General features: G+C 47.3%; 1 protein-coding gene across 1 annotated transcript in view; it reads right to left on the bottom strand.

Moving 5' to 3' along the window:
• SACM1L (SAC1 like phosphatidylinositide phosphatase) overlaps positions 1–24,771 on the bottom strand; it is a 424,002-nt gene that overhangs the window by 148,883 nt on the left and 250,348 nt on the right. Inside the window, exon 14 of the mRNA XM_063922680.1 lies at positions 8,769–8,907. Within this exon, the coding sequence (XP_063778750.1) occupies positions 8,769–8,907 (139 nt within the window). The remainder of the gene's footprint in view (positions 1–8,768; positions 8,908–24,771) is intronic.

Here is a 24,771-nt window from a genome sequence, read left to right as displayed (position 1 = left end):
CCTTAGACCGGTATTTGAGTGTTTATTATATTGCAAAAGGATTCTCAGAGCGTAAGAATCGCTCATACAGCTTTTAAACTAACAAGGTTACACTGTGTTGCATTTACACCTTATCACTGCACAAAGGTTTACAATTTAAGTACATTGTTTATGATATTGTTACAAAGGTTTAACGCTGTGAGCGTCAGCGCCGCTTGTGATCTCCTCGTGGTCTCGAGCGTCCGCTACGCTGATAGCGTATCATTACGGTAGTCGGCAGCCTATAGCGTGCTTACCTTTACGCTTTAAGCCGTGAGCGAACGTGCCGCTCGTGCGTCTCGTCCACGGCTAAGCGTTTGTTACGCTACGTGCGTACTCTTACGGTATTCCATACGCCAATTGCGTACTGTGTTCATTAACCTTTTAAAGTGTTTTAAATAGGATAAATTATAAATATTAGGCTTTATCAGCTCTTAACGAATTCTGAAGATTTGCTGAAAACAGACTAAGGGGTATATTCAATTGAAGTCGGATCCATTCCGACATTCATAAGTTGGATCTATTCCGACATTCATTTGTCGGAATGGATCCGACCTGGGCTATTCAATGCTATCTCAATTTGACGAGGTCTCGCTTGCTGGAGCCGGATGGACGCTGCTGTGAACAGCGGCTGTGACACATCCTCCGGCGCGGCTCTGCCTGTCTCACTTCGACTTGTTTTAAAGTTGAATTGAGATGGTTGAAAAGGGGGCCAAAACAGACACAAGCACGCGGATCGGCAGCTATTCCGCCAATCCACGTGCTTTTCGACAAGTCGAATTGCTCGACTTGTCGAAAAATTTGGGGTTAGATTGAATAGGTCGGAACCCTTTCCGACCTAAAAAAAAAAATTGAAAACTGTCTTCTTTTCGACAGACGGCAGCTTTTGACTTCAATTGAATATACCCCTATAAGACAATAGGTCAAGAACAAAACAGACAGACCATTTAGTCACTTGTACACAGAATTAACACACAGGACAGATTAAAGGAAGGTAATGTAAAATTAGTACTCAAGTTAATTAGTGTGGGAGAGCTGGTAGCAGGCTACTTCCTAGAAACACTTGAAGCTTGTATATAAAAGGATTGAAAAATGTGCCAGGAAAATTACATGTACATTACTTTTTTTTGAAAAAATTTGAAAACACTCTATGGGGGGGAATAGATCAGGGTTTAATGCCCAGAGGGATTCAATAAAACTGCCTTTTCCCTACGCAGTTACTCATTATTTTAGCGTAAAATGCATAATGGGTTTACATGCGCATTAACTTTTTTTTTATTATTTATCTTTTCCAAAAAGACTCAGAAATAGTCGTGTTTTTTTAAGATTAAATTAGGTTAAGAACATGTATTTACAACATATCCGACATGATTTTATTTAAAATATGTCCTTTCTTCAATATGGTTATACATTTTTGGTTGTGGATAATAATGTTGTCACGTCACAAGCGTCTTTGTAAGGAATAAGTATTGGAAATAACAAATTATTGGATACCGTAGATGTGCATTATGGCGGAATCTCTGCAAGTAACATTACTGGCACTAGTGGGAGGGGTCAGAGTTCAGACCAATTGTCATTACATGGCAATGTGATGAAATAATTTTTATTTGTAGTTTATTTTAACATATAGAATTAAGAATCCCATTATATAAAATAGAGCTATTATGTTTATGATTAATTATAAACAACTTGAATAATCAGATGAGTAAATGGTCATTAATTGTACTAACAAATAGTTGTATACTATGTCCCATTGCTCAATAATTAAGAACTTCATTCTCTATAAGCAAATGACATAATCATAGTCTTACAGATCAGAAGTAATGAAAATGGATGAAATGCTCTTGATTATCACAGTGGAATCTCCAGGAGATAGAACAATTATAAGGTAATAGCATTTTGGAGGTAATAGAGGAGCTTTCAATGGTAGATGCCTGACAACCACTACAGTGATAATAACATGATGGTCGTTACACTATCATTTTTAATAAACACTTGTATATTAATATACTAGCATAACTGAAAACAAGATTTATGGTAAGAACTTACCGTTGTTAAATCTTTTTCTGCGAGGTACACTGGGCTCCACAAGGATTCACATCGGGGTGTACAGTAGGATCTTGATCCGAGGCACCAACAGGCTCAAAGTTTTGACTGTTCCCAAGATGCACAGCGCCGCCTCCTCTATAACCCCGCCTCCATGCCAGTGAGCTCAGTTTCGTTAACCAGCCCAATGCAGTAGCAGGTATTAGAGACGACAACCGCTCGTAGCCAATTACACCACACACTCACCGCAGGAGAGGGTGTCAGCGGCTATGCCAATACCAACCCAAAGAAGCTAAGTGTGTCAGGGTGGGCACCTTGTGGAGCCCAGTGTACCTCGCACAAAAGAGATTTAACAACAGTAAGTTCTTACCATAAATCTCGTTTTCTGCTGCGGGGTACACTGGGCTCCACAAGGATTCACATCGGGGATGTCCTAAATCAGTTCCTCAAGGGAGGGGACGCAATGTAGCGGGCACAAGAACCCGGCGTCCACAGAAAGCATCCTGGGAAGTGGCGGTATCAAAGGCATAGAACCTAATGAACGTGTTCCCAGAGGACCACGTAGCCGTCTTGCACAATTGTTCAAGGGTCGCACCACGGTGGGCCGCCCAAGAAGGTTCAACCGACCGAGTAGAATGAGCTTTCATGGTAGCAGGAACCGGACGACCAGCCTGTACATAAGCATGTGCAATCACCATTCTAATCCATCTGGCCAGAGTCTGCTTGGAAGCAGGCCAGCCACGTTTGTGAAAACCAAACACCACAAAAAGAGAATCGGATTTCCTAATGGAGGAAGTCCTCTTCACATAGATACGGAGAACCCGTACCACATCCACAAATCTCTCTTTGGAAGACAACTCAGGAAAATTAAAGGCCGGAACCACAATCTCCTGGTTAAGGTGGAAGGAAGACACCACCTTGGGTAAATAACCTGGGCGTGTACGGCACCGCCCGGTCACGGTGAAAAATCAAATAGGGAGACTTATAGGATAAGGCACCCAAGTTCGAGACCCTTTTAGCTGAAGCAATAGCCAGCAAAAACAACACCTTAAGGTAAAGCCACTTAAGGTCAGCAGAGGCAAGAGGCTCAAACGGAGACTCTTGTAAGGCCTCCAAGACCACCGACAGATCCCAAGGGGCCACAGGCGGCACATAAGGAGGCTGAAACCCCAACACACCCTGAGTGAATGTATGGACATCAGGTAGGGTAGCAAGTTTTCTCTGAAGCCAAACCCACAAGGCAGAGATGTGAACCTTGAGGGAGGCCAGATGCAGGCCTAAGACCAGGCCCTGTTGTAGAAAAGCCAACAGTTTGGCCGTACTAAACTTGAAAAAGTCATGATTGTGAGACGCACACAAAGTAAAGTAAGCATTCCAGACCCTATGGTAGATCCAAGCAGAAGCAGACTTACATGTCTACACCATAGTTTGAACAACCGCCTCAGAAAAACCCTTGGCCCTCAGGACGGAAGCCTCAAGGGCCATGCCGTCAAAGCCAGACGGGCTAAATCCTGGTAAACACAAGGGCCCTGAACGAGGAGGTCTGGTCGTTGTGGAAGTAGAAAGAGACGATCCCACGAGAGACCCAGTAGATCAGAGAACCCGTCTGAGCCACGCTGGAGCAACCAGAAATCAGGTTTCCCCCTTCTTGCTTGAATTTCCGTATTACTCTGGGCAGGAGTGACACTGGAGGGACCACGTACGGTAGCTGAAAGTTCCATGGAATCGCCAGAGCGTCCATGAACGCAGCTTGAGGATCCCTTGTCCTTGCTCCAAAGACCGGAACCTTGTGATTGTGTCGAGACGCCATCAGATCTACATCTGGAAGGCCCCAGGTGTCCACGAGAAATTGAAACACCTCCGGATGGAGGCTCCACTCTCCTGCGTGTACATCCTGACGACTGAGAGGGTCCGCTGCCCAGTTCAGGACCGCCGGAGGTAAATTTACTAAGATGGGAGTTCTATTCAAGATGGAATGTTGCCCATAGCAACCAATCAGATTCTACTTCTCATTTATCTAGACCCTTCTAGAAGATAATAGCTGGAATCTGATTGGTTGCTATGGGCAACATCCCATCTAAAATAGAACACCCATCTTGGTAAATTTACCCCCTAGAATGAACATTGCGGATATGGCCGGCAGATGGCGTTCTGCCCACTGAAGAATCCTTGATACTTCCTTCATTGCCATGCGGCTTCGAGTGCCGCCTTGATGATTGATGAGGTGGTGTTGTCCGATTGTACTTGAACAGGTCTGTTCAGAATGAGATGCTGGGCCATTGTCAATGCATTGAACACTGCCTGCAGTTCCAGAATATTTATCGGGAGTAGAGACTCCTCCTTGGTCCACCGACCTCGAAGAGAGTCTTGTTCCAACACCGCGCCCCAACCACTCAGACTGGCATCCGTTGTCAGGAGGACCCAGTTAGATATCCAGAATGGACGGCCCCTGCTCAATTGATTGTCCTGCAGCCACCAGCTCAGTGACAGGCGGACCTCCGGAGACAATGAGATCATGTGAGATCTTATCCGGTGAGGCAGGCCGTCCCACTTGGTCAGAATTAACTTCTGCAGAGGGCAAGAGTGGAACGGAGCATACTCCACCATGTCGAAAGCCGACACCATGAGACCTAGCACTTGCATTGCCGAATGTATCAATACTTGCGGACGAGATACGAAAGTCCTGAAGCTTCAGGACTTTCTCCTGAGACAGGGACAACCGTTGGTTCTGAGTGTCCAATAATACTCCCAGGTGTAACATGCTCACAGCAGGAACCAGGGAGGATTCCTTCCAGTTGACAAGTAACCCGTGGGCGGTCATGCGCTGGACCGTAAGCTCGAGATGACACAGGAGAAGTTCTGGGGAATTTGGCAGGATCAACAAATCGTCCAAATACGGTAGGATCCTGACCCCTTGATGGCGGAGCAGTCATGACCGACAATACTTTGGTGAAAACTCAGGGAGCCGTTGTCAAACCAAAGGGTAACGCCCAAAATTGGTAATGAAGGTTGCCCACCGCAAACCGCAGGTACTGTTGATGAAATACCACAATAGGGATATGCAGGTAGGCATCCTGTATGTCCAGGGAGACCATATAGTCCCCAGGCCCCATGGCCAAAACAATGGAGCGCAGAGTTTCCATACAAAACTTGGAGACCCGCACATTCTTGTTCAAGGACTTCAGAGTGAGAATGGGCCACAAGGACCCGTTCAGTTTCAGGACTAGAAACAGCGGTGAATAGTACCCCCTTGCCTCTCTGAGCCAGAGGCACCTGTACCACCACTCCTGTGATCAGGAGGGAATGTACCATCGAGTGCAACGTGTTTGCTTTTGCCGGATCCAGAGGCACATCTGTCAGGCAAAATCGATGAGGGGAGCGATTCTTGAAGAGTATGGCGTAACCTCGAGCAACGACTTCCCTCACCCAGGAATCTGAAGTGGTCTTCAACCATTCCTGGGCAAATCCTAGAAGTCGGCCCCCCAGAGGGAGGCCCGCCCCGTCCCGTCATGCGGCCGGCTTGTCCGTTTTGGAAGCTGGCTGACGGGAAGCACAGGCCCGCTTCGGTCTGGGCTTGGCAGGTCTGGAAGCACAAGCTTGCTTTGGGTGCGCCTGACCTTTTGCTTTACCTGAAGTATGAAAGGGCCAAGGTTAAGTATGTTTAGCCTTCTGTGCAGAAGGAGCCGTACTAGGTTGGCAAGCTGTTTTAGCAGTATCCAGATCAGCCACAATCTTATTGAGGTCTTCTCCAAAGAGAATGTCTCCTTTGAAAGGAAGCACCTCCAGGGTTTTCTTGGAATCCAAATCCACCGACCAGGATCTCAACCAAAGGATACGTCTGGCCAAGACGGACGAAGTAGCAGCCTTGGCCGCGAGCACCCCGAAATTGGAGGCCGCCTCCTTAAGGTACAGAGAAGCCGTGGCAATATACGAGAGACATTGTCGAGCATGCTCAGATGCGTCAGAAGGCAGTTCCGCCTCGAGTTCCTGAGCCCACACCTCAACAGCCCAAGTCGCTGCAATAGTTGGCCTTTGTACAGCCCCCGTAAGGGTATAAATTGCTTTTAAACAGCCCTCCACACGACGATCCGTCTGTTCCTTCAGAGAGGTGACGGTAGTTACTGGCAGAGCATAGGAAACAACCATGTGCGCCACATGAGAATCTACAGGCGGTGGGGTTTCCCAATTTTTACACACCTCCACAGAGAGAGGGGATAGCGAGCCAGCAGTCTCTTATTCGGTGTAAATTTTGTCCCTGGATCTTCCCAAGATTCCCGACGTATGTCAACCATGTGTTTAGAGTAGGGCAAAACTTGTTTAACTGCCTTCTTACACTTAAACCTATCCGGTTTCTTGGAGACAGTCTCAGGCTCAGAATCATCATACACTTGAATGAGCCGTATCGCCTCAATCAAATCCGAGACATCCACGGATGACTTACCTTCCCCATCTGAAACATCAGCGTCAGTGTCAGAGGGGTCAGTATATGCACCGTTCTCCTCAGAGGACGTGTCGGTTAAAGCCGTGGATTGGGAGGTGGTAATGGCCCGTTTAGAAGACGACTTAGTCTTAGGCGGGCGAGAGTGACACTTAGATTTAGTCATAGATCGGATCAAATGCTGTAACTGAGTGGAAAGCTGATCCGCCCATGGCGGGTTGACAGCAGGGACCATAAACTGTTGCAGTGGCACAGGTGGTCCCACAGGGAGCGTCAATTTAGTCACAAGCGTGTTTAACAATGTGGAGAATGTAGCCCAAGGTGGGGCCTGTGATGCCCCAAGCACTACCAACCCACTGGGGGGGTAAGGAACCCCCTGAACCTGAACTCTCAGCTGCCAAAATTATCCTCCAATACGTCTGCGGCCTGACTACCACGCAGTGTGGGAGAGGACCCAACGTCGTTGCCACGTATAGCAGACATAACTATGTGCACAATAATGGGCAACCCGGGACAAGGTGTAGCAGCACTATACCTAGCAAGAACTCTCAGAACAGAAGCCTAAGATGGCACAGACCAGGAGTTTAATAGATATAGAATATATGGTGACTATAAATCACAAGTAAAAATACCCCGACAGTATATCTTGTGATACAATCCTATATTAATTATAGAAAAACCTGAAACACTTATCCCCCTCAGGGGTGTAGTATGGTATGCCGGCGGTCGGGCTCCCGGCGACCAGCATACCGGCGCCGGGAGCCCGACCGCCGGCATACCGACAGTGTGGCAAGCGCAAATTAGCCCCTTGCGGGCACGGTGGCACGACACGCTATTTTACTCTCCCTCCAGGGGGGTCGTGGACCCCCACGAGGGAGAATAAGTGTCTATATGGCGGCTGTCGGGATCCCGGCGCCGGTATACTGTGCGCCGGGATCCCGACAGCCGGCATACTGAAGACCACCCCCCCCTCAGGTATAGCAGTATAGGAATAGCACGCTGAGTGAAATACCCTGCAATAAGGCAACCACGCAGCAGCTACATGCACACACACATATATAGACACAACTGTACCATACAGAAATTATGTACCATAAACTGCACTGGACTAGCAATACAAAGTAATACTCAGTATGGCTATATGTGATAACTGTAGATATAACAAACACAGTAAACACTGGATGTATATCACAAGGTGTTTGTACCACACAACCCTGAAAGTATGCACTATTTCTTAACTAACACAGTCCCAGTGACAGGTAGAATACTGAAGTGTCCTGTAGGAAGCACAGCGCTGGCAGTCAGGCGGTTCAACAGAGGAGGATTTGTCCCAGCAATCCCAGAACAGCAAGGCTCTATCTGTAATGGCCGCTGACCAGGAGTGAAGGAGAAGGAAGCAGCTCCAGGGCGGGAACATTGTATAAATGGCGCCCTGGGGGGAGGGGCCTCAGGTCCGGCCTGCTCCCCCTGCTGGCATCGCCACCAGGTGTGCAGGCAGAACAAAACAGGGGAACTGGTACTAAATCCCCCTGACCTGTGCCCAAAATAATACCCTGGAGGCTAGTGGAGCAGCTGCCCACTACTCAGTGTCCACGCCAGCGCGCGCTGCCCGACTCCTACGGCCGCGCTGGATTGCGGTAAAGTGCGGCACAGGAGCCCCTTACCTCCCCCTTGTCTGTGGCCCTGCGATCCGGGAGACGGCGGCGTGTGACTCACATTTAGGGAGAAGCCTGCGTCTCTGCTGCAGTGACTCGGCAACCCCGGCGGGGGAGTATACAGCGCCGCTGGGGGTGATGGAGCTGCACGCAGGAAAGTCTGAGACTCTGCCAGCAGCAGCCCTTGAAGTCTTCATACAGATTTCTGTTCAGCCTTAGTAAAATAAACTCTGAAAAAGGCTGCTTAAGGCAGCCACCTGTAAAGTGCCTGCATACTGCAAGGCACCAACTTACAAACTGGCATGGAGGTGGGGTTATAGAGGAGGCGGCGCTGTGCATCTTGGGAACAGTCAAAAGGTTTGAGCCTGTTGGTGCCTTGGTGTTGGTGCCTTGGATCGAGATCCTACTCTACACCCTGATGTGAATCCTTGTAGAGCCCAGTGTACCCCGCAGCAGAAATATCAATATCTGTCTGGCTGATCAAAGTCTATTTAATTAAGCATACTAACACAGCTGTGTGTACCTATACTTTTTGTATGCAAGGTGTGAGACTTTTTGGAGACATTGCATCATCACTTTCTCAATAAATGAATCAAATAAAAGCGGCATACCTGTAACTGAGCTTGTAGAGAACGGTGTGCCAACAGACTCTGGATAACGTTTGTGCGATCCAAACAATCCATGCAATTGCTTCGGAATATTCCATCTTGCTGCATTAACACTTTCCCTTCTGAGTCAACCAAAAAATAGCTAATGCAAATAAAAACAGAAATACATAAACTTCTATATAATTTATATATTCAAATTTGAAGAGTCCTATTCACTTCAGATTTGTTTTTCCTAAATTTACAATACAGGTTGAGTATCCCATATCCAAATATTCCGAAATACGGAATATTCCGAAATACGGAATCTTTTGAGTGAGAGTGAGATAGTGAAAACTTTGTTTTTTGATGGCTCAATGTACACAAACTTTGTTTAATACACAAAGTTATTAAAAATATTGTATTAAATGACCTTCAGGCTGTGTGTATAAGGTATATATGAAACATAACTGAATTTTGTGAATATACACACACTTTGTTTAACGCACAAAGTTATTAAAAATATTGGCTAAAATGACCTTCAGGCTGTGTGTATAAGGTGTATATGAAACAAATGCATTCTGTGCTTAGACTTAGGTCCCATCGCTTTGATATCTCATTATGGTATGCAATTATTCCAAAATACGGAAAAATCCGATATCCAAAATACCTCTGGTCCCAAGCATTTTGGATAAGGGAGACTCAACCTGTATTAAACTTAAAAAGTTTCAGTTCTGTAAAGGTCTTTATTCCCCAAAGAAACACTGGAGACCTGATCTAGGGGAGGTCACTGGAATTCAGAATAGGTGAACAACTCTTTCCTCCTATTAGTATTGGCAAAAAAACATGGATATTTTTAAACTTAATTGTTAAAGATAGAGGTGAACTTGTGCTATACTCTGAGCCATAGTGCCCGCTGTTCTAGACTGCTCTTGTCATTATGTATGTCTACAATATGGTAAATTTGAGATTCACATACAAGGTACAAAACAGACATATAACTATTTTACTATTCTAGACAAATGGTGATTCTGCAATATTGTGGATGCCAAATTGAACCTCTACTCTACCCAGCATGATGCATCAGTTTAGCATGATCAGAGACCACAAATAAATAGTCATGATGACCGCTGATACAACACCCCAAGTTTATTGTTAAGGCTGCTATTGTCAATTTAACAAGGTTGCAAATGAAAAATAGGATTTTAATACCTACCGGTAAATCCTTTTCTCTTAGTCCGTAGAGGATGCTGGGGACTCCAAAATGACCATGGGGTATAGACGGGATCCGCAGGAGACATGGGCACTTTAAGACTTTAATGGGCGTGAACTGGCTCCTCCCTCTATGCCCCTCCTCCAGACCTCAGTTATAGGAACTGTGCCCAGAGGAGACGGACATTTCGAGGAAAAGGATTTTGTTAAACTAAGGGTGAGATACATACCAGCTCACACCACAACACACCATACAACATGGTATGCAACTAAAACCAGTTAACAGCGTGAACCAAAGAGATCAGCAACAGGCTGACCTTTAGCAAAACACAACCTTTGTGCAACATAAGCAATAACTATTTACAATTACTGCAGATAAAGTCTGCACTGGGACGGGCGCCCAGCATCCTCTACGGACTAAGAGAAAAAGATTTACCGGTAGGTATTAAAATCCTATTTTCTCCTTCGTCCTAGAGGATGCTGGGGACTCCAAAAGGACCATGGGGTTTATACAAAAGCTCCAGACAGGGCGGGAGAGTGCGGATGACTCTGGAGCACCGATTGAGCAAACATGAGGTCCTCATCAGCCAGGGTATCAAACTTGTAGAATTTTGCAAAAGTGTTTGAACCCGACCAAGTAGCTGTTTGGCAAAGCTGTAATGCCGAGATGCCCTGGGCAGCCGCCCAAGATGAGCCCACCTTCCTAGTGGAATGGGCTCACACAGATTTCGGTAACGGTAATCCAGCCGTAGAATGAGCCTGCTGAATCGTATTACAGATCCAGCGTGCAATAGTTTGCTTAGAAGCTGGAGCGCCAACCTTGTTGGCCGCATACAGGACAAACAGCGCCTCTGTTTTCCTAACAGGAGCCGTTCTAGCTACATAAATTTTCAAAGCTCTGACCACATCAAGAGACTTGGAATCCGACAAAGCTTTAGTAGCCACATGCACCACAATAGGTTGGTTCATGTGAAACGACGACACCTTAGGCAGAAATTGTTGACGAGTTCTCAATTCCGCTCTATACACATGGAAAATCAGATAGGGGCTTTTGTGAGACAAAGCCGCCAATTCGGACACCCGCCTTGCGGACGTCAAGGCCAATAGCATGACCACTTTCCAAGCGAGAAATTTCAACTCAACCTTTTGTAAAGGTTCAAACCAATGTGACGTAAAGAACTGTAACACCACGTTAAGGTCCCACGGTGCCACTGGGGCCACAAAGGGAGGTTGGATGTGCAGCACACCCTTCACAAAAGTCTGTACTTCTGGAAGTGAGGCCAATTCCCTTTGAAAGAAAATTGATAAGGCCGAAACCTTCACTTTAATGGAGCCTAACTTCAGGCCCGCATACACACCTGCTTGCAAAAAGTGGAGAAAACGACCCAGCTGAAATTCTTCCGTAGGAGCCTTCTTAGAATCGCACCAAGACACATTTTCTCCAAATACGGTGATAATGCTTCGCCGTTACCTCCTTTCTAGCTTTAAGTAGCGTGGGGATGACTTCCCCGGGAATACCCTTTCTAGCTAGGATTTGGCATTCAACCGCCATGCCGTCAAACGCAACCGCGGTAAGTCCTGGAACACGCACGGCCCCTGCTATGACAGGTCCTCTCTTAGAGGAAGAGGCCAGGGATCTCCTATGAGTAATTCCTGAAGATCCGGATACCAGGCCCTCCGTGGCCAATCTGGAACAACGAGTATCGCCTGAACCCTTGTTCTTCTTATGATCCTTATCACCTTTGGGATGAGTGGAAGTGTAGGGAACACATAGACCGACTGAAACACCCACGGTGTCACCAGTGCGTCCACTGCTATTGCTTGAGGGTCCCTCGACCTGGAACAATAAGTCTGAAGCTTTTTGTTGAGGCGAGATGCCATCAAGTCTATTTGAGGAAGTCCCCAACGACTTGTCACTTCTGCAAAGACCTCTTGATGAAGACCCCACTTTCCTGGATGGAGATCGTGTCTGCTGAGGAAGTCTGCTTCCCAGTTGTCCACCGCTGACAGAGCGCTTGCATGTTTTTCCACCCAGCGAAGAATCTTGGTGTAGAAAAAAAAACTATCTCCTCCCCCCCCCATCCCCCCCCCCCTTTCCCAACCCTATAGTGCATATTTACATGAAATAAAACATCTGTATTATGAATACACACTTTGGTATCATCTGTCTGGTGATGATTCCCTGAAATATCTAGAGGTTGATGAAGGAAGTCCATCTGCAATACATTATCATCATCATCATATGTAGGACTGTTCTTCCTTTTTTTCCCATTTTTTGTTTATATATTTTTTCCTTTTTCTTTTGTTTATATTTATCTTTTATTTTTTAGTTTTATCATAACACAACAAAGAAGATATTTTTACTATATCTAATAACGATGTTGCATACAAAGGATGTTCTAATCACTAATCAGATTCATCTATAGAATTAGGAATATGTCCTTCTATATGAGATATTCACTTGTTAGACTACTCTTACCCTTGTTACAATATATTGAAACAAGCTAATTACTGTGTTTATCTCTCAGTCTGTCCTCTATATAATCATCAGACTCAGTGGTGCATCAGGTTAGAGGACAGACCAGCATTAGTTTTGAATCCTAGAGTTCGAATCATGTCTATACCAACATTTAAAAAGTTTTCCCTCTTGGTCCGATTTTTTATGCAGAGGTGATTTATATAAATAGATATACTTTTTTCCCTTTGATTAAACTTCTCTTAACCTAAAACGGCACCACTAGTATATACACGGATAATAATATTTGTCCAGTGAACCTTGTGATAAATGTCTGCTACTCATTATAGGTGAAGCTATTAGGTGATCTAATTTGTGGTGAATCAATACACCTGTCATGACACCTGAACTGAAACCATGATCTGCAATGGCTTACTATTTACTACAATATAAAGTATAACCACATTAAATTTACACCTTTTTTCTGACACCAATAAGTCTATTATAAATGTATCTTTCTCTAGTCATTTCTGCCAACTATATATAATGTTATGTGTTAGTACATGAGAGCCTTCGTTTTATGCATTTTTATTGCTTTTAACATTGCTGATGACATTCACCTGTCCACACTAATCAACTCAGCCTTTAAATACCGGATGACCTAGGAGGCAGGTATCTACCTTCGAGAAAGTCACGTGAACGTGACGAAACGCGTCAGGACCCGCCCCTATCCACACACAGCTCAGGTGAAATCTTCCAGGTGTTCCTTGGTCCCCGCTGCACCCTCCGTCTACAGCATCCGACATCAGCGGCTTCAGCGCACACACCGCCACGACCGGGTTGTGAGAGAGACGGTCCATTCCTTTCCGCTGCACAGCGTATATGGGCATTGCAGGACATTGAAGCCGAGGACGCTCGGCTCTTACCAGCCCATTTTGGAAAGGTATTGAATATCAATTTCAACTGAGGGACTTTTAATTCATTAGGATCCTACCAACACACCTGGTATTTATCAACTATCTAACAAGTGAATCACGGAACTTTTCACCCCAATAAGCTGAGTTATTACAATATACCACTAGTTCACGTCTAGTGATTGTTCTTATATATATTTATATATATTATTCACCGGTTATTTGATAATTAATCTTTTTATATGTTTTATTAATAAACATTGTTATTTTTTACGTTGGCTCTCTGTACATTATGTTTCGTTCCTGATATTCAGCGCAGCCGTTTGTTTTTTTTCTATGCTATCACCACAATACTACACATAGTATTCCGGCAAGCGCAGACTATCAGGAACATAAAATTGTGATTATTTAATTCTATGAAACACGTATTGGTTTTCACTTTTTATTTTGATGATTAGGCGCTCGTTTGTTGCAGTTTTTTGTTTTGGTCTTCTATTGAAGAATCTTGGTGGCCTCCACCCTTCGCCCACTCTGCTCTTTGTTCCGCCCTGGAGGTTTACGTGCGCCACGGCTGTAATGTTGTCCGACTGAATCAGGACGGGCAGGTCGCGAAGCTGTTCCGCTTGCCCAAGGCCGTTGTAGATGGCCCTTAACTCCAGCACGTTTATGTGCAGACAAGCTTCCTGGCTTGACCATTTTCCCTGGAAATTTTGTCCCTGTGTGACTGCTCCCCAACCTCGGAGACTCGCGTCCGTGGTCACTAGAACCCAATCCTGGATCCCGAACCTGCGACCCTCTAGAAGGTGAGAACTTTGGAGCCACCACAGGAGAGAAATCCTGGCCCTGGGTGACAGGCTTATCTTCCGATGCATGTGCAGATGGGACCCGGACCACTTGTCCAGCAGGTCCCACTGAAAAGTTCTTGCATGGAATCTGCCAAACGGAATGGCCTCGTAGGCCGCCACCATTTTCCCCAGTACTCGAGTGCAGTGATGAATCGACACTCTTGGCGGTTTCAGAAGTTCCTTGACCATGTTCTGGAGTTCCTGAGCCTTTTCCAATGGGAGAAAGATCCCCTGCAGTTCCGTGTCCAGAATCATGCCCAAAAACGACAGCCGAGTTGTCGGAATCAACTGCGACTTTGGTAAATTTAGGAGCCAGCCATGTTGTTGCAGCACCTTCAGGGAGAGCGCAAAGCTTTTGTGTAACTGCTCCCTTGATCTCGCCTTTATCAGGAGATCGTCCAAGTATGGGATAATTGTGACCCCTTGCTTGTGCAGGAGCACCATCATTTCCGCCATTACTTTAGTGAACATCCTCGGGGCCGTGGAAAGACCAGACGGCAACGTCTGAAAATGGTAGTGACAATCATGAACAGCGAACCTGACGAGGAGGATATATAGGGACATGAAGGTATGCATCCTTTATGTCGACTGACACCATAAAATCCACCACCCCCCCACCTCCAGACTTGAGATCACAGCTCGGAGAGATTCCATCTTGAATTTGAATCTTTTCAAATACAGGTTGAGGGATTTTAAGTTCAGAATCGGTCTGAACGAGCCATCCGGCTTCAGGACCACGAACAGGGTAGAATAAAACCCTTTTCCCTGTTGTAACGGGGGAACCGTGACAATGACTTGCTGGTGACACAGCTTTTGTATCGCAGCACACACTACCTCTCTCTCTGGGTGAGAAACTGGTAAGGCCGATTTGAAAAATCGGTGTGAAGGCACATCTTGCAACTCCAGTTTGTATCCTTGGGTCACAATTTCCAGCACCCAAGGATCCAGGCCCGAGCGAACCCAGACATGACCGAAGAGCTGAAGACGTGCCCCCACCGGTGCGGACTCCTGCAGAGGAGCCCCAGCGTCATGCGGTGGATTTGGTAGAAGCCGGGGAGGACTTCTGCTCCTGGGAGCTTGCCACAGCCGGCGATCTTTTTCCTCTTCCCTTACCTCTGGCAGCGAGGAAGGAAGATCCGCGTCCTTTTCTGAATTTATGAGGCCGAAAGGACGGCATCTGGTATTGAGGCGTTTTCTTTTGCTGTGGAGGGACAAAAGGCAAAAAAAAAGACTTACCCGCGGTAGCTGTAGAAACCAGGTCCGCGAGGCCCTCACCAAATAAAACTTCACCTTTGAAGGGCAGGGCCTCCATAGCCTTTTTAGAGTCAGCATCACCATTCCACTGATGAGTCCAAAACGCCCTCCTAGCCGAGACTGCCAAGGCATTGGCCTTTGATTCCAAGAGGCCAATATCTCTCGCCGCCTCCCTTAGATATATTGCTGCGTCCCTGATATGACCCAGCTTCAAAAGTACGTTATCCTTATCCAGGGTGTCTATGTCAGATGACAAGTTATCTGCCCACCTTTCAATAGCGCTACTCACCCATGCCGATGCCACAGCCGGCCTGAGCAGCGTACCCATAGTAACAAAAATAGATTTTAAGGTAGTTTCCTGCTTACGATCCCCAGGATCCTTTAGGGCCGCCGTGTCAGGGGACGGTAGCGCCATCTTTTTGGACAAACGCGCCAGAGCTTTGTCCACCGTGGGTGAGGATTCCCACCGTAACATATCCTGCGAGGGAAAAGGATACGCCATAGCAATCCTCCTGGGAATCTGCAGTCTCTTGTCAGGGGATTCCCAAGCTTTTTCAAAAAGAGCGTTCAGTTCATGAGAGGGAGGAAACATTAGAAACATTACCTCAGGTTTCTTTCCCTTAAACATACAGACCCTTGTGTCAGGGACAGTGAGGTCTTCTGTGATCTGTAACACCTCTTTAATTGCCACAATCATGTACTGAATACTCTTGGCCACCTTAGGATGTAACTTAGCCTCATCATAATCGACACTGGAGTCGGAATCCGTGTTGGTATCAGTGTTTGATATCTGGGTAAATGAACGTTTCTGCGACCCTGAGGGGGCCAGAGATTGTGACAAACCATCTCCCATGGATTGTCTCAATGCTTGGTTCTGAGACTCAGATTTGTCTAACCTCTTATGCAATAAAGCCACACTTGCATTTAAAACATTCCACATATCTACCCAATAAGCAGTCGGCGGTGCCGACTGAGTCACTCCCAACATTCTGTTCAGTCTCCACACCAGCCTCCTCCTAGGAAGAGCCTCCAACCTCAGACATGTCGACACACGCACACCGACACCCCCAAACCCACTGGGCTATAGGGGGCAGACCCACAGGAAGGTCCTTCAGAGAGACAGAAAAGGAGTTTGCCAGCTCACTCCCAGCGCCCCACCAGTCTGAAGGAATTAAATAACGCCCCAGACCTGTAAGCGCTATTATACCAAATAATCAACACCAACATTTTGTGGGCCCCCCCCCCCCCCCTTCTATTCGTGCACCCTGTTACTTGTGTACAGCAGTGAAGAAGGAAGCCCCACCCCCTACCCGGAACGCTTCGTTCCCACTTTTATTTATACTGGCGGGGGTCTGTATACATTGCCTATGCAATGTATACCTTCATGCCAGTCTCAAATGAGGATATATTGCTGCCCAGGGCGCCCTTCCTGCACCCTTCACCCATAGAGAGCCGCTTGTGAGGGAGCAATGGCGCGCTGCGCGGTACCTCAGGAAGATCTGAAGTCTTCTGCCACCTTTGAAGTCTTCTTGCTTCTACTACTCACCCGGCTTCTCTCTTCAGGCTCTGTGAGGGGGACGGCGTCGCTGCTCCGGGAACGACCAGCTAGGCGCACCAAGTGATCAGACCCTCTGGAGCTAATGGTGTCCAGTAGCCTAAGAAGCAGAGCCTTTGAACTCACAGAAGTAGGTCTGCTTCTCTCCCCTCAGTCCCATGAAGCAGGGAGCCTGTTGCCAGCAGTGCTCCCTGAAAATAATAAACCTAACAAAAGTCTTTTTTAGAGAAAGTCAGTAGAGCTCCCCTAGTGTGCAGCCAGTCTCCTCTGGGGACAGAATCTAACTGAGGTCTGGATGATGGGAATAGAGGGAGGAGCCAGTTCATACCCATTAAAGTCTTAAAGTGCCCATGTCTCCTGCGGATCCAGTCTATACCCCATGGTCCTTTTGGAGTCCCCAGCATCCTCTAGGACGAAGGAGAAATTTAATAGGTAAAGAATTCAATGGTTAAGGTTTGGTTAAGTAACTGGTTTGTTCATAACGGAAATATTTAGCAGCACCCATGGTTAAATGGGTGAGTTAAAGGGAGAGTTTTGGGGAAGCTCAGAACCTCCATAAGCGCTGGGCATGCCCCGATTAGTGATGTAGACGGCAAGGCATGCCCCCAATATGATGCCGTCGGGGTCATGCACCCACCCCCCTCTCCTGCCGGCTATTTCCCCTTTTACGGAACCTCTACCGTGCCCGCATCCTAACGGGGACACTAATAAATAACATCGCACAAGGGCACAATGTGAAATGGTTTGGAAACTCTTTCTGGTTTAGAGCATAATTTCAAAAGCCTGGAGGTAGCCTATCTTAGTCTTCACACTCATGAGGCATGATGATTAAGGGGGCATAAATCCTAAATAGACTAAGGGGGAATTCAATTACCTATGAAAACGTTTATCGGGTGAAAAAGGGCTATAGCCTCGGGCTTTAACACCCGTGGCCATTTAACTGCACTCCCCTTTTCACCCTTGTTAAAGCTCTTAAAGTAGTGTTTAACACACAGAATACATGAAAAGTTCACTAATTTGCACGTTAGCAGGGTTGTGGCATCCGTTAACCTGCTAGTTATTAAGGATTTTTTCCCCAGAGTCGCTGAGAAAGGTAAAAAAAAAAATAAGAATTTACTCACCGGTAATTCTATTTCTCGTAGTCCGTAGTGGATGCTGGGAACTCCGAAAGGACCATGGGGAATAGCAGGCTCCGAAGGAGGCTGGGCACTCTAGAAAGATTTATGACTACCTGGTGTGCACTGGCTCCTCCCACTATGACCCTCCTCCAAGCATCAGTTAGGACACTGTGCCCGGACGAGCGTACACAATAAGGAAGGATTTTGAATCCCGGGCAAGACTCATACCAGCCACACCAATCACACCGTATAACTCGTGATATTATACCCAGTTAACAGTATGAAACAATTGAGCCTCTCAACAGATGGCTCAACAATAACCCGATTTAGTTAACAATAACTATGTACAAGTATTGCAGATAAACCGCACTTGGGATGGGCGCCCAGCATCCACTACGGACTACAAGAAATAGAATTACCGGTGAGTAAATTCTTATTTTCTCTGACGTCCTAGTGGATGCTGGGAACTCCGAAAGGACCATGGGGATTATACCAAAGCTCCCAAACGGGCGGGAGAGTGCGGATGACTCTGCAGCACCGAATGAGAGAACTCCAGGTCCTCCTTAGCCAGGGTATCAAATTTGTAGAATTTTGCAAACGTGTTTGCCCCTGACCAAGTAGCAGCTCGGCAAAGTTGTAAAGCCGAGACCCCTCGGGCAGCCGCCCAAAATGAGCCCACCTTCCTTGTGGAATGGGCATTGACAGATTTTAGCTGTGGCAGGCCTGCCACAGAATGTGCAAGCTGAATTGTACTACAAATACAACGAGCAATAGTCTGCTTAGAAGCAGGAGCACCCAGCTTGTTGGGTGCATATAAAATAAACAGCGAGTCAGATTTTCTGACTCCCGCTGTCCTGGAAAAATATATTTTCAGGGCCCTGACAACGTCTAGCAACTTGGAGTCCTCCAAGTCCTAAGTAGCCGCAGGCACCACAATAGGCTGGTTCAGGTGAAACGCTGACACAACCTTAGGGAGAAACTGGGGACGAGTCCTCAATTCTGCCCTATCCATATGGAAAATCAGATAAGGGCTTTTACATGATAAAGCCGCCAATTCGGATACTCGCCTGGCCGAAGCCAAGGCCAATAACATGACCACTTTCCACGTGAGATATTTCAGATCCACGGTCTTTAGTGGCTCAAACCCATGTGATTTTAAGAAAACTCAACACCACGTTGAGATCCCAAGGTGCCACAGGAGGCACAAATGGGGGCTGAATATGCAGCACTCCTTTCACAAATGTCTGAACTTCAGGTACTGAAGCTAGTTCTTTTTGAAAGAAAATCGACAGAGCCGAGATCTGTACCTTAATGGAACCTAATTTTAGGCCCATATTCACTCCTGCTTGCAGGAAATGCAGAAATCGACCTAGTTGAAATTCCTCTGTTGGGGCCCTTTCGGCCTCACACCATGCAACATATTTCCGCCATATGCGGTGATAATGATTTGCTGTAACCTCTTTCCTGGCTTTAATAAGCGTAGGAATTACTTCTTCCGGAATGCCCTTTTCCTTTAGGATCCGGCGTTCAACCGCCATGCCGTCAAATGCAGCCGCGGTAAGTCTTGGAACAGACAGGGCCCTTGCTGTAGCAGGTCTTGTCTGAGCGGCCGAGGCCACAGGTCCTCTAAGATCATCTCTTGAAGTTCCGGGTACCACGCTCGTCTTGGCCAATCCGGAACCCCGAGAATTGTGTTTACTCCTCGCCTTCTTATTATTCTCAATACCTTTGGTATGAGAGGCAGAGGAGGGAACACATAAACTGACTGATACACCCACGGTGTCACTAGAGCGTCCACAGCTATCGCCTGAGGGTCTCTTGACCTGACGCAACACCTCTCTAGTTTTTTGTTTAGGCGGGACGCCATCATGTCCACCTGTGGACAATCCCACTGATTTACAATCATTTGTGATTTTCCGCCCATCGGAGAATTCTTGTGGCTTCTGCCATTGCCATCCTGCTTCTTGTGCCGCCCTGTCGATTCACATGGGCGACTGCCGTGATGTTGTCTGACTGGATCAGCACCGGCTGGAGTAGGAGCAGGGATTTTGCTTGACTTAGGGCATTGTACATGGCCCTTAGTTCCAGAATATTTATGTGAAAGGAAGTCTCCTGACTTGACTATAGTCCTTGGAAGTTTCTTCCCCTTGTGACTGCCCCCCAGCCTCGAAGGCTGGCATCCGTGGTCACCAGGACCCAGTCCTGTATGCCGAATCTGCGGCCCTCTAGAAGATGAGCACTGTGCAGCCACCACAGCAGAGACACCCTGGTTCTTGGAGACAGGGTTATTAAACGATGCATCTGAATATGCGATCCGGACCACTTGTCCAACAGGTCCCACTGAAAGATTCTGGCATGGAACCTGCCGAATGGAATTGCCTCGTAAGAAGCTACCATCTTTCCCAGGACCCGCGTGCAGTGATGCACCGATACCTGTTTTGGGTTCAGGAGGTCTCTGACTAGAGAAGACAACTCCCTGGCTTTCTCCTCCGGGAGAAACACTTTTTTCTGGACTGTGTCCAGAATCATCCCCAGGAACAGTATACGTGTAGTCGGAACCAGCTGTGACTTTGGGATATTCAGAATCCAGCCGTGCTGGCGCAGCACTTCCTGAGATAGTGCTACTCCCACCAACAACTGTTCCTTGGACCGTGCCTTTATTAGGAGATCGTCCAAGTACGGGATAACTAAAACTCCCTTTTTTTGAAGGAGTATCATCATTTCGGCCATTACCTTGGTAAACACCCTCGGTGCCATGTACAGTCCCAAACGGCCGTGTCTGGACTTGGTAATGGCAAACCTGTACCACAAATCTGAGGTACTCCTGGAGAGGATGGTAAATGGGGACAAGCAGGTAAGCATCCTTGATGTCCCTGGATACCATGTAATCCCCCTCGTCCAGGCTTGCAATATCCGCCCTGAGCGATTCCATCTTGAACTTGAATTTTTTTTTATGTATGTGTTCAAGGATTTTAAATATAAAATGGGTCACACCGAACCATGCGGTTTCGGTACCCCAAACCGTGTGGAATAGTAACCCCGTCCTTGTTGAAGTAGGGGCACCTTGAGTATTACCTGCTGGGAATACCGCTTATTAATCGCCTCTAGCACAGCCTCCCTGCCTGAGGGAGTTGTCGGCAAGGCATATTTGAGGAAACGGCGGGGGGGAGATATCTCGAATTCCAGCTTGTACCACTGAAATACTACTTGAAAGAAACAGGGATCCACCTGTGAGCGAGCCCACTAATTGCTGAAATTTTTGAGACGGCCCCCCACCGTACCTGGCTACACCTGTGGAGCCCCCGCGTCATGCTGTGGACTCACAGGAAGCGGGGGAAGAATTTTGATTCTGGGAACAGGCTGACTGGTGCAGCTTTTTCCCTCTTCCCTTGTCTCTGTACAGAAAGGAAGCGCCATTTGACCCGCTTGCTTTTCTGAAGCCGAAAGGACTGTACCTGATAATACAGTGCTTTCTTAGTCTGTGAGGAAACCTGAGGTAAAAATATTTCTTCCCAGCAGTTGCTGTGGATACGAGGTCCCAGAGACCATCCCCAAATAATTCCTCACCCTTATAAGGCTCTATACGCCTTTTAAGTCAGCATCACCTGTCCATTGACAGGTCTCTAATACCCTCCTGACAGAATGGACATTACATTCATTTTGGATGCCAGCCGGCAAAATATCCCTCTGTGCATCCCTCATATATAAGACGACGTCTTTAATATGTTCTCATATTAGCAAACTAGTATGCTTGACAGGGTCACCGACCACGCTGCAGCAGCACGATCTGCAGGTCTCAGTCTAGTACCTGAGTGTGTAAATACAGACTTCAGGATAGCCTCCTGTTTTTTATCAACAGGTACCTTCAAAGTGGCCGTTCCTAAAACAGCAGTGCCACCTTTTTTGACAACCGTGTGAGCGCCTTGTCCACCCTAGGGGATATCACCCAGCGTAACTTATCCTCCTGGCAGGAAAGGGTACGCCATCAGTAACTTTTTAGAAATTACCAGTTTCTAAACGGGGGAACCCACGCTTTTCACACACTTCATTTATTCATCTGATGGGGGAACAAAACACTGCCTTTTTCTCCCCAACCTAAAACCCATTTTTAGAGGTGCTTGGGTTAATGTCAGAAATGTATAACACATTTCTTATTGCCGGGATCAAGTCACGGATGTTCCTAGTGGATTGTGTATATGTCTCAACCTTGTCGACACTGGAGTCAGACTCCTTGTCGACATCTGTGTCTGCCATCTGAGAGAGCGGGCGTTTTTGAGCCCCTGATGGCCTTTGAGACGCCTGGGCAGGCGCGGGCTGAGAAGCCGGCTGTCCCACAGCTGTTACGTCATCCACCCTTTTATGTAAGGAGTTGACACTGTCGGTTAATACCTTTCAGCTATCCATCCACTCTGGTGTCGATCCCACAGGGGGCGACATCACATATATCGGCCTCTGCTCCGTCACCATATAAGCCTCCTCATTCAACATGTCGACACAGCCGTACCGACACACCGCAGACACACAGGGAATGCTCTAAACGAGGACAGGACCCACAAAAGCCCTTTGGGGGGACAGAGTGAGAGTATGCCAGCACACACCAGAGCGCTATATAATGCAGGGACTAACTGAGTTATGTCCCCTATAGCTGCTGTTTCTATATAATGTATACTGCGCCTAAATTTAGTGCCCCCCCTCTCTTTTTTAACCCTTTTCTGTTGTAGACTGCAGGGGAGAGCTAGGGAGCTTCCTTCCAGCGGAGCTGTAAGGGAAAAATGGCGCCAGTGTGCTGAGGGAGATAGCTCCGCCCCTTTTCCGCGGCCTATTCTCCCGCTTTTTTATGGAATCTGGCAGGGGTATTTACCTCATATAGCCCCTGGGGCTATATATTGAGGTATTTTTGCCAGCCAAGGTGTTTTTATTGCTGCCTCAGGGCGCCCCCCCCCCCAGCGCCCTGCACCCTCAGTGACCGGAGTGTGAAGTGTGTGAGAGGAGCAATGGCGCACAGCTGCAGTGCTGTGCGCTACCTTGGTGAAGACTGATGTCTTCATGCCGCCGATTTTCCGGACCATCTTCTTGCTTCTGGCTCTGTAAGGGGGACGGCGGCGCGGCTCTGGGACCGAACATCAAGGCTGGGCCTGCGGTCGATCCCTCTGGAGCTAATGGTGTCCAGTAGCCTAAGAAGCCCAATCCGGCTGCAAGCAGGCGAGTTCGCTTCTTCTCCCCTTAGTCCCTCGCTGCAGTGAGCCTGTTGCCAGCAGGTCTCACTGAAAATAAAAAACCTAAGTCTATCTTTCTTTCTAAGAGCTCAGGAGAGCCCCTAGTGTGCATCCAACCTCGGCCGGGCACAAAATCTAACTGAGGCTTGGAGGAGGGTCATAGTGGGAGGAGCCAGTGCACACCAGGTAGTCATAAATCTTTCTAGAGTGCCCAGCCTCCTTCGGAGCCTGCTATTCCCCATGGTCCTTTCGGAGTTCCCAGCATCCACTAGGACGTCAGAGAAATCCCGGTTATCTCGTAGTTTCTGGGATAATTGGATAGCCCTGGGAAATCAATTAGTCCATGGTAATTTACCACGGCTAATTAAATTCCGCCCAATGACTTGTACAGATGTGTCCACATATACCTTTGTTCAAATCGTGCTAAACGGCCCCATTTGGCACGCCACAGACATTGCAAATTAGACGCACCAAGCATTCTGCCAGAGACGACTTCTCAAGAGTCTTACTTGCATCATTAATGCCACAAAAGTACAATGCAATGGTACACTGACGGGTGGTCTTCTGTATGCCGGCGGTCGGGCTCCCGGCGCTCACTATACCGGCGCCGGGAGCCCGACCGCCGGCATACCGACACTTATTTTCCCTTGTGGGGTCCACGACCCCCATAGAGGGAGAATAAAATAGTGTGGCGCGCGTAGCGCGCCACCGTGCCCGTAGCGTGGCGAGCGCAGCGAGCCCGCAAGGGGCTCATTTGCGCTCGCCACACTGTCGGTAAGCCGGCGGTCGGGCTCCCGGCGCCGGTATGCTGGTCGCCGGGAGCCCGACCGCCGGCCAGCCGTAGTGAACCCACACTGACAACTGCTGCTGGCATTTTATGTATTTCTGTGTGTGACTAAGGGCCTAATTCAGAGATGTATGGAAATTCAATGCCACTTATAAGCAGCATTGAATTTGAAACATGCAGAAGACATCTCAGTAGAAGAGACACCACCTGCATGTAGCTGCGATCCCAGCAATGAGAATGACTTTGCAAACTGGCATCCAACATCGGTTGTGATGATCACACTGACGGCAAGCTAAGTAAGCCGCCCCTTACACAGCTGGACAACGGAATGGGGGTCTATGGGTCTGACTCCAAAATTTCTAGAACAGTGTGCTAGCAGATGGGTGTAGTATAACAGATCTACAGTGTCTAGATTAGTCAATAGGTCAACATGCATTAGGTCGACTGGTGAAAAAACGTCAACAGTGGTTAAGGTAGACAGGTATAAAAGGTTCATGACTATCCCCAATCATAGTCCACATTTTGAGTAAATGAAGCAAATGACTGAAAAACCCAAAACATGTGTCGACCATTTGTGTGGAAACCACTGTCATGTTGACCTATTGAAATATGCCTACCTTAAGCACTGTTGATCTACTGACTGTCGACCTAGACATTTCAGATCTATCATCCGG

Source organism: Pseudophryne corroboree, chromosome 5, assembly GCF_028390025.1.
Source record: "Pseudophryne corroboree isolate aPseCor3 chromosome 5, aPseCor3.hap2, whole genome shotgun sequence".
Lineage (NCBI taxonomy): Eukaryota > Metazoa > Chordata > Amphibia > Anura > Myobatrachidae > Pseudophryne > Pseudophryne corroboree.
Note: the sequence above shows the minus strand (reverse complement) of the source record. Positions and strands in the feature narration are given on the sequence as shown.